The sequence below is a fragment of the Hordeum vulgare genome, chromosome 3H (assembly GCF_904849725.1).
Source record: "Hordeum vulgare subsp. vulgare chromosome 3H, MorexV3_pseudomolecules_assembly, whole genome shotgun sequence".
Classification (NCBI taxonomy): Eukaryota; Viridiplantae; Streptophyta; class Magnoliopsida; order Poales; family Poaceae; genus Hordeum; species Hordeum vulgare.
The window spans coordinates 141,877,055-141,887,119 of record NC_058520.1 but is presented as its reverse complement, the minus strand read 5'-3'; the positions used below and the strand labels follow the sequence as shown (position 1 = coordinate 141,887,119).

Sequence of the window (10,065 nt, the reverse complement as noted above, 5' to 3'; positions counted from 1 at the left end):
TGTTAACGTCACAATCTATGAGAGTAGGGTGCTCTCTAGTAAACTCATGAAAGGTCTCGGAGTATGACGCATAAGCTCCACCCGCAGGGAAGTCCCACGGTAGCCTAGTATCGATCAAGGCTCTGTGTGAAGCTAGATTCGCAGAAAACTTGCAGTTCAAAGCCTAGTCCATTGTTCAAGTTGCTTACTAGTGTAGCATAGAGTTCTAGGTGGAAGTTCAACTTAACAGTCTTCACTGCAGTTTCGGTATGTAAAACAGTGTTTTGGAACAAAAGGCAATTTTTGTGTGCCTCTGGGATCTGGTGGGGGATTGCTGGAATTTTGTCTACTTTTGGGCCAGCCCAATATATAATTTCAGAGAATTCCTAATAAATCATTGAGGCCCACGCAGCCCATTTGTGCAAGGCAAGAGGTGGAAATGTTTAGTCCCACATTGCTAGTTTAGTGGGAGTTGGACCTTCTTATAATGGAGGATGTTTCCACACATGTATGAGCTTGAGAACAAGAGAGACATACACGCGCGCTCCTCCTCCTCCGCCGTCCGCCTCGCCACGGGTTGCGGGAATGAGCCGAGCCGAACTAAAATTTTTGCCACGCACGACTGGTATACGAAAGGTCACTCGGAAGCTGAATGTTTTGCTGTAGTGGATATTGAAAGCGAACGCATCACTCTTCGACTGTTGTCTTCTCTTGCGCCTATAAAAGAGAGGCCGCTCCTCTCCAGACAATACACATCAGTGCTTCCTCTCGCCACCGGTTCCTTTCTCTGTATTGCTGCTACGTTCTTCCCCATCCCTACTTGCGGCGTGCACCGTAGGTTGGGACAGTAGGCCTCCGAAACTCCGTCTCTTCGAGTCCTGTACGGGAGAAGGGTGATAAGGTTTTTGGGGAGCGCTCAGCGCAACTACTGGCTTCCATCACGGACACCGACGATCTCTTACCGGACGACGACGACTTCCCCAACGTCGACCACCTCTTCGGTAACATGGCCAACGACAACGCCAACCCTACTGCTGCTGCAACTCAGTACGTACTCATGTTCTTTTTCGTTGAGTTCCTACCGCAACTTTTTGGTATAGTTTCATTTCTAGATATTTTCCGTTTCTGCTCATCACTTCATATGATGCCTTGTGTATATAGAACGGTTCTACATATGTTCTCTTCTAGATCATATGTACACATGTCTTTCGTCGTCTCATCTTTATATTCCATGTCTTGTTTCATCTATTTTATGATAATCATGTTTTTCCTAGCTTTTTTTTAATAAAATCCTATGGTAAATTGCTCATATTTCCAACAATGATTACTGTTTCATGGTCGAACTTATTATTTCTTTTGCCACTAGAGTTCTTCAACATCAGGAGAACACCCATTCAACAAAGTCTGGTGCACACAAACTAACACCTTGGCTGAATGCCGCCTCTCGCCCTAAGCCTCTCCCTGGCAAACTCGCCAGAGACCGGCATTCGCCGGTTTCGCACTGCCACGAAGCCATGAGACCCGATATCATGCGCCTTCTCTGTCTGGGCAGGTTTGGCCGGGGACTCATCCTGCTGCTGTTGCGGCTCATCATTCTCAGCGGTTTCCCCCACCGAGCTGCTCCAGCCAAACTTCATCATGCGCTGCTGGTAGCACTTCATCGCCACCACCAGCATGAACACTGCAGAAACATGTCAAATGAACACAGTTAACATTCATGTCAAAGATGTCAGGGTAGAAGCTAGAAGAGATTACCAGCCCAGACACGGGCCACCGTGGAGGAGACATTCCAGACAAGGGTGAAGACGGCTGCGACAACCGCCTTTTTGTGGGAGCAAGACTCCCATGCATCCCTGAACCTCTCCAGCCAAAACTTACCTGGCATGCATAGACAGCAAATCGATTTGGTACTAAGTATAAAATTACGCAGCAGAGAAGGAGCAAATTAATTTCTAGAACATGTCCTTAATTTCATCTGATGTTTCCCTGTTTATTTATTTATTTTCTGAGAATGGACAGGGCACCATGGAAAAGACAAAACTTCATGACATATATGTTTCTTCATCTTCGTCTGAAGTTTTTTTTTTCATTTGGAAAGCAAAAGGAAAACTTAGGCTCAATGCCATGGTTGGTACTTGGTAGTCAATGGCATCGACTACTAGATCTAGCCAGTATATCAAACTTCTTTGCTATATATGCCTGAATGGTTGTCTGCACAAAATCTAAATTTCTGGTAAAGATAATACCCAAGTGCACACATATATTTCCTCCGTTCTTAAATATAAGTCTTTCTAGAGATTCTAGTACGGACCACATATGGATGTATATAGAGATACTTTAAAATATAGATACACTCATTTTGCTTCGTATGTAGTCCGTTGTGAAATCTCTAACAAGACTTATATTTAGGAACGGAGGAAGTATATGTTTGGACAGCAACGAGATACCTACCACCTTCACAAATCAGTGAAGTCACTAATGGACTTGATGACTGATAGAATCGTTAAACTATCTATGATGCAACATTCATCATCACAAACAACTTCATCATATGAAACACTAAGTCACAAAACTATAAACTGCACCAACTGAACTTTTTTTTTTGCGGAGATGCAGCAACTAAACTAGGGGTGCATATATCCAAGCCACTACAAATTAAAATTGTGTTGTCTGCTCAAAACCTGACACAACTAAATCAATACAATACTATTCTAATTAATGGTAACATGTTTTACCCATAACGACACCAATGATGAGACCCAACACCACTGATGAGACCAACGTCAGCAGTTGGTGAGATTCTTTTCACTTTTCCATGCTCTCTCCATCTTTTAAAAAAAGAAACACATCTCTCCTATTTAAAAAGATGTAAGGTTTTTCGCTGGTCCTTCATCCAATTTACTTAAGTTTTCCCTCATTCTCCCCGTTTGAATTTTTTTCCACCTTAGCTTTGTTTTCCACCGGTTTCCCTAAAAACCGCCTCAACTGCCCACCTCTTACCAAATACGGAGCAAGTGTTTACAAAATGAAATCTATTTTTACAAAGTCACATTAATATGTCAGGTAACACTAGAATATTTATGCCCCCGTTGCAACGGGCAATTGTCTAGCAAAGATGAAAAGGAGACGAAGTGGGGGCTACCTGGAGTACAGGCGTACAGCATCTATCATGCAATTTCACATCTTTGATGCCTAACCCACCGCATCAACGACACCTCCCACGTGCAAAAGGTAGAGAAAATAACCATGCATGCTCCCTCTCCCACACAAAAGTTACCTCTGGGCCTACATAATTTACCTTTTCTGTTTTCACCAAACTTTTTCTCCAAAGCTAAAAGTTACCGAATCAAGGAACAAGCAAGCACAAGTAACCCATATGCCAGAATAAGCACGAACATTTAGAACTGCGGCGAATCTGCAGGTAATTAGTCTACTTAATCGTGCCACAGTGGAGTACCACTGGTAGCCTGGTGCATACCCACATGTATCCGAGGCATATGTACCAGCTCAAATGGCAACAAATTTAAAATCACTATAATGAAGTAGTACTACTATCTTGATAAAATTCGTGTGTCCTGCTCACAATTTACTCCACCCCATGTTATTTTACCTAGTAGTCCTTTATCTATGCACATGATGCCATTGTACCATGGGGACCAGTAAAAATAGCATAGTACTACCATGTTGCAGTGGACAAAACTTGGATCCAACAACCACAATTCTATTATTTAACACCAAAGCATAAGCAGCTGTCCCCATGGACAAAAAATTAAGGCAGACTAGTACAATACTCCGCAAAATCAACGCGAGTGCGAATAATGGTTGAAATTCGTTCTCTTTGTGCATTTTCGTCATCGAAAAACATGAAGATATATTAACATACAAAAAGGAGAGCTTTCGTTGCACTTACCATATCTGGCGAGCTGCGTGGAGTAAGATGAGCACACCTTGGGAATGGTGAAGATGCCAAAGAACACTGCAAAACCACCAACGGATGGCACAAAAAAGTCAGTAACAGCAGCACTGGGTGATGCCTGTGGTCCGTCCTAACACACACACACACGCGTAAGACTGTGCGCGAGAGAATGTAACCTGCATTTTTCTAACAAAATGCCCATTTCCCATTCAATCTCTGAATATCCGTTTAGCTACATGGTGAAATGAAGCACAGAAGATGCTCCACAGGGAAGAGAATGACTAATAGACAGACAGAGAGGGACACATACCCAGTTTGGCCAGGGTCCAGAGGGTGACAAAGTTGCCACACCGGGCCATCGCAAACAGCAGCAGCGCCAGCTGCAGCACAGCACATGTGCCGCTCTGTCAGTACAAATCTAGAGACGCATGCCAGTGCTAGCTGGTAGTACTAGTACATTCTGGTTTTTACCTTCATGGTGGTTGCTGGCTCGCCGGAGAAGAGGGACCTGAGGTTCAGGAGCACCTCGTTGACGTAGGGCAGCACCAGCCTCAGCAGCCACACGGCATCCTCCTCACCTACCAGGTAGTGGGACCTCTCATCATCACACTCCACACTCTCACCTCTGCATCCATTTCAACGCAAGGGTGGATTAGTGGAGTACGTACAGAACACAGGGCAGCTCAAAAAAAAAAAACGTACAGAACACAGGGGAAGACTATGCATGTAAACTAATCTGGGATTTTTTTTTTATTACCTGTTGAGCAAGGACTTGCAGAGGAATCTTAGACCAAGGTATACCAGGCCTAAGTACGAAGCCGCTGTTATTGTGCTGTGCGATCGAGAGATTTTAATCGGATGTTTAGAAAATGTATTTACTGCTAAAACACTGGTTTCTTTGCCACTTTTAAGAGTAAGAGTGCAGTAACTTACTTGAAGTTGAGGTCTTTGGCATAGGAGCAGGAGATGAGCGAAAAGGTCCCGAATCCAAACACAAATGCAGACTTTGACACATCTCTCCACATTACCAAATCCACTAAAATAACAGTGCTAACAAAATTAAACCTGAAAGAAGATTAAAAGCGCCAAGCTGGTACAACTTGTAAAGCGCGTACAGCAGCACTAACCGATATTCTGCATTCTCCGATTGCTTGTGCTAAGAGCCGACGGCCTGCCCTGGATCTCCTCATACTCTTCTTCCTCTTTAGAACCAACAAAAATGCATCGATAATAAACCACAAAATAAGAAGAAGACCAAGAACTCAGAAGGAACGGGCAAATGGCACTCACCAGGTGGAGCGTCGACAGGCTCTTGCTTCGGGAACCGTCGACCGATTACCGGCGAAGCTTTCTTCTCTGAACAACACCAACAATTTCTCATTTTTCAGGTAGTCGATCAACGTTAACTCAGGAAATGCAAATTGCGTACCAAATTTCTCTTGGAAAATTCGCAGCGAAGTTACCTGGAGAAGTTCTTGCCGACTCTGGGTCCGTCCTGTGGATTACCACCGGTGTCGATTTCTTATTCGCTGCATTTTGGGACGGCCAAGGAAGTCAGAAAAAATGGACTGAGAATTCAGATGAATTCGCACCGCTCTGCGTCCAGGGAGGATAAATTCACCTGGAGGGGTCATGGGCTCTGGGTTCATCGCCCGGAGATTGACAGCGGCAGCAAGTTTCGTCGGCTCTGGATTGGCTGCTCTCTCATCTTCAACCGGTGCTGCCACCGGCCTGATCACTCCTACACTTGCAGAGATAATCCTACCATTACAACACAAGAATAATTGCCAAAGCGATAACGAAAGGGGGGAAAGCAAAATCCGAATTTGCTCTCACTTTTTGTCGGTGGCGCAAGATCTTGTTCGTCCGCTGCAATATGACGCCAAATCAAGATCGCATTTGCAAAACTGGTTCGTCAAGAAACGAATTCGGGCGGAAACAGTCAACGAATTTATTTCTTGCCTTGATTGGGAGCTGTCGGCTGATCAGTTTCGTCCTCGTCAATGGCCGCCTGATCTTGATCTACCACCTCCTTCTCCTCCTCCTCCTCCTGCTCCTCTGCTTCCAGCTCTTCTTCCCACTCCTCCTGGTCCTCCTCTGCCTCCGCTTCAATATCCTTGGGCTGAGGCAATGGCGCCTTCTCCACCTCCACCACCACCACCTCCTTCACCTCGGCCGCGAGCTTCTTCTCCGGCGTGGTGACCCTCGCCACCGCCCGCTTGGCCACCACCGCACCCGCCGTCGCCGCCGCGTCGGAGCGCGACTTGCGCAGCTCCGCGATCGCCGTGACCGGCTCCGACGCCTTCCAGTTCCTCCTCTTCTTGGCCGCCGCGGCCGTGCCCGCGCCCGCGCCCGCGCCGCCGCCGTCGCTTTGATTCCGTCGCAGGCGGCTGTACACCCGCATGCCCTCCTCGTCGGCGTCGTCGGCGCCTTCGCTGAAGACCTTGACGCCGCCCTTCACCTCGTCCATCTCCATCCGCGTCTCCCACACCGACGCCGCCGCGGGGGCCCGCCTCGGCACCGTGAGGCGCCTTCTCGTGCTGGCCGCGGCGGCCCCCGGCTGCTGCATTCTTCTAGACTAGCAGCTCTGATCAGCTCTGCCCTGGTGTCTGTGCTCTGCCTACTCTGCTCCGTCTGGTTGTTCACAGTGCCTTGTTCTGCACTCTCACACTTTCTCTCTCTCCCTGTATAAATGTCCAGTGTGTCGGAAAGAGGGGTAGTAAGGGGCTCACTCGGCGGTCGTGCGCCAGAGCCTCAAACGCAACAGCAGCTCGATCTAGTCGGAGGAAGCAGGGGAAGTGATGCGTGCGGTGCGGTGAAGGGATCAAGCAGTAGGAAAAGATGAGATTCGGCCTCACATGGTGGGCTCCTGCTTAAGACCCAACGTGGTGGTGAAGGGGCCGGTATGGTGGATGACACGGCACATCCTATTTGGCGCCGTAGGCGTCGGTTAAAGTGCATTTTTCTTAGGCGCCTGCAGCGCTCGGTCAAGGGCCGGTCCAACGGGAGGGAGATTTTTTCGGTTTTGTGAAGTTTTTAAAAACTTTTTAGATGGGTTTTTTCATGACTGATTTTTCTTTGATTTTTCGTTTTTTCTTTTTGTTTCTTTTCTTTACTCTTTTTATTACTTTTTCATTTCTATTTTACTTTCTATAAACTTTTTATTTTTTTGAGAAAGCGCAGCCCTTTTTTGATTAACTTTTTTTCAAACGAAGAAACTTTTCTCCAAATCATTGAACCATTTTAAAAAATTTATAAATTTTCTAATTAAAATTCTATGAACTTTTTTTAAATCGACGAACTGTTTTCAAATTTTGATTTTTTTTTTGAAATTTGATGATTTTTTTTTGAAATTGATGAACTTTTTAAAGATTTGTGAAAAAAAATCTGTTCAATGAACTTTTTAAAAACTTTTTTTTTCAAATTCATGAACTAATTTCCAAAATCCGTGAACTTTTTTTAGATCATAGTGAATTTTTTGAATTCATTATATTTTCTTTTAAATTTTGTGAACCATTTTCTGCTTTTATGAACTTTTTGTGTTCACTTTTTTTTTTGCTTTTTTGGGTTTTCGGTAGAAATTTCAGCCGTGAAACTGGGTCGCCCATTTTATATGCGTGTGGGTGATGGTTCTCCTAGCCGGCGCCGAGCTCCCGGGTGACACGGCCTAGTGGTGCGAAATCATTACCTTAGTTTTTTGGGCTTGAGGAGAAGATGAAAGAGAAAGGTTTCGGTGAGATCAGTTTACAAGCTTCTGTTAGGTACGAAGATAAAGAATGAAGCTTTGTTATAACCGGTAGGGGGTCATTCGAATGTCTCCATGGAAGAAGGGGCGTGGACATCACTTTGGCATATGAAGGTATCCTCGAAGATCAAGGTGTTCCTATTGAGATTGTGCCATGAAACAATCCCCACATCTAGCCTTCTACACCATCGTAACATGTTCACTACGAAGGTTTATGCTTTTTGTGCGTCACGAGATAGTTGGAAACATGCACTCATAGACTACGTTACAACAAGAAGTGTCTCGTCCCTACGCTCGGAAGAAACAGTGGAGACTATGGTCGACAATTTGTCGATGAATGCAAGGAACTTGTTGTTTACATTGCATGAATCATTGTCCCATGGTGAGTTTACCCGCGTAGCGGTGACATTATGGGCAGTGTGGCGAGCACGAAGACATGCTATACATGAAGATAATGAGAGCCCTTTTCTCAACCAATGCATTCATCACGTCATATCTTCGAGATCTCCAAGTAGCTAAAAAATAACTCAAGTGGGTTGCGGGAGTGCCCCGCCTCGGTCGGATTCATGGCAGCCTTCACCGGAGGGCCATGCAAAGCTCAATACAGATGTGGCAATAGCGGGCGAGGGTACCTTTGATGTTTTTGCAGCAATCTGTCGAGACCAGGCGGGTCATTTTCCATGGCCTTCGGCGATCAAGTTCAAGCATATATCCAATGTTGCAATGCTGGAAGCTCTTGCTATTCGCTAAGGACAAGCTCCGGCAAAGGACGTGTATGTTAGTAAGATCCATATTGCTTCGGACTGCAAGAGAGTTGTAGGCGATCTAGAGAATAAATCGGCAATGGAATACTGAGCTATAATATATGAAATAATAGATCGTTCTCGTTTTTTCGCTTCATGTAATATAGTTTATGAGTTTAGGAGCTCAAATTTCGAGGCTTACAATCTTGCTAAGCATGCTCTAACACTTGGGTTTGAACGCCACGTATGGTTGGGCCAACCAGGGGAGCTGCTCTTTTTGCGTGTAAACATTATTGATCCTTAATAAAGTTTGGCAAGATTGTCAAAAAAAGTTGCAGACAATGTCATTGCAGCAAACGAGTGTTTGCATTTCATGAAGAGTAATAGGAGTAAGAAAAAACCCCATTGTGCCATTGTCGGGGGGATAACCCCGGGGTAGGCTCTTCGAGCCTGCTCCTTCATTTCCAGCTCAAAGGACATGAACATATACAGTTTCCTAAGGCCCAAGTCTTCTGGCCAGCTAGGCTGCGCCTACCGGCTAGAGGACGAGGCAACCATCTCGCTGGCCGGCCAGGCAACCCCTGTCGGCTAGAGTCGAGGCGGTTACCTCTTCTGGGCCGGCCTGGTCCAGTGAGCCGGCTAGGAACGAGGCGGCCGCGCCCAAGCCGGTTAGCCAAGCAGGCTGGCTGACCGAGGATCACAAGTCTCATCAGATCGTAGGTCAGGATGAGACCTTACGATTAAAGGTAGCTACGCGTCAGCAAAGGTACTGGATCGGGGCATCCGGCACGTACGAGCGTCGACGGCCACGCTGCTGACCTACCCCGGCTCTGATCCATCACCTAGCATAGTGTCGGACCGTCGCACTCCCACTCCATTACTGCACTCGGCGTGGGGAACAGTGGAGGCGGTCGTACTACCTGCCCATGAAGAATCTCGCTGGACGACGCTCGACGTACAGCGCGTGCTCGACATCAACCATATGCGAGAGCTTCATTGGCCAGCCGGCGGGTCCCACTGCCAATCGAGACCTTGCAGACGGCGGGCCCCTCAAGCGACAAGACAAGACTCTAGTGAGCCCCTGGCCAGCCGGCGAGGCTGCCAGCCGGGTCCCACACTTGTACCCTTTATCCATATTGTAGGCCGGCGGGTTCGTCTATAAACCCCCCAGTCGCCCTCCATGCAGGGGGGCGATCATTCCACGGACGAACAACACTACACACTCACCAACCGCATAGAGAGAGGCATAGACGAGCTGGCTGCTCCCCTCTTCCTCCTCCCAACACAGCTTCAGGAGCAACTCTGTACTCTGTTCATACACATCAAACACTCCGGATCGGTTTGCATGCCCATGGAGCCTGCTTTCGACGAGGCAACACCGATGATGATCGACGGCCCCGTCCGCCATGCGGATTCAGACGAAGATTCTGATGACGAGGCTCTTCCTAGCGTCGTCGTCGTTGCTATGGAGAACCTCAGCGTTCTCTTCAGCGACCTGCGCCTCAACGACGGTCCGCGCTACTTCGGCGAGGACTTCGACGCTGAGGCGCTCTGCGCCAGCTTCAGCAGGCTCTCTATCGCTGAGACGCCTGCCCATGACGTATATCCCAGCAACGTCCTCGTCTTCAACGGCCCTCCGCCGTTGGTGGGGTTCTTCACCCCATACCACGTTGATGCCGTCT

The 10,065-nt window shown here is 47.1% G+C and overlaps 1 protein-coding gene across 1 annotated transcript; it reads right to left on the bottom strand.

The window, feature by feature from the left end:
• Positions 1 to 1,303: 1,303 nt before the first annotated feature.
• Positions 1,304 to 6,713, bottom strand: LOC123443281 (reticulon-like protein B21). Its single transcript, XM_045119612.1, has 13 exons — positions 5,858 to 6,713; positions 5,732 to 5,764; positions 5,517 to 5,636; positions 5,359 to 5,424; positions 5,186 to 5,251; positions 5,023 to 5,097; positions 4,829 to 4,931; positions 4,653 to 4,727; positions 4,367 to 4,520; positions 4,206 to 4,275; positions 3,890 to 3,955; positions 1,735 to 1,857; positions 1,304 to 1,660 (listed from the first exon to the last, which is right to left on the bottom strand). The coding sequence occupies exons 1-13, from the start codon at positions 6,462 to 6,464 to the stop codon at positions 1,398 to 1,400; spliced, it is 1,821 nt and encodes a 606-aa protein (XP_044975547.1). The 5' UTR covers positions 6,465 to 6,713; the 3' UTR covers positions 1,304 to 1,397.
• Positions 6,714 to 10,065: the final 3,352 nt, after the last annotated feature.

Bases quoted from the DNA above. Each gene is read 5' to 3' on its own strand.
- LOC123443281 (XM_045119612.1), bottom strand. From the start codon at position 6,464: ATGCAGCAGCCGGGGGCCGCCGCGGCCAGCACGAGAAGGCGCCTCACG. The intron at 5,637-5,731 runs GTGAGAGCAAAT...CTGCAAGTGTAG, and splicing joins TCTTGCGCCACCGACAAAAA to GAGTGATCAGGCCGGTGGCA. The intron at 5,098-5,185 runs GTGAGTGCCATT...TTGGTTCTAAAG, and splicing joins GCCTGTCGACGCTCCACCTG to AGGAAGAAGAGTATGAGGAG.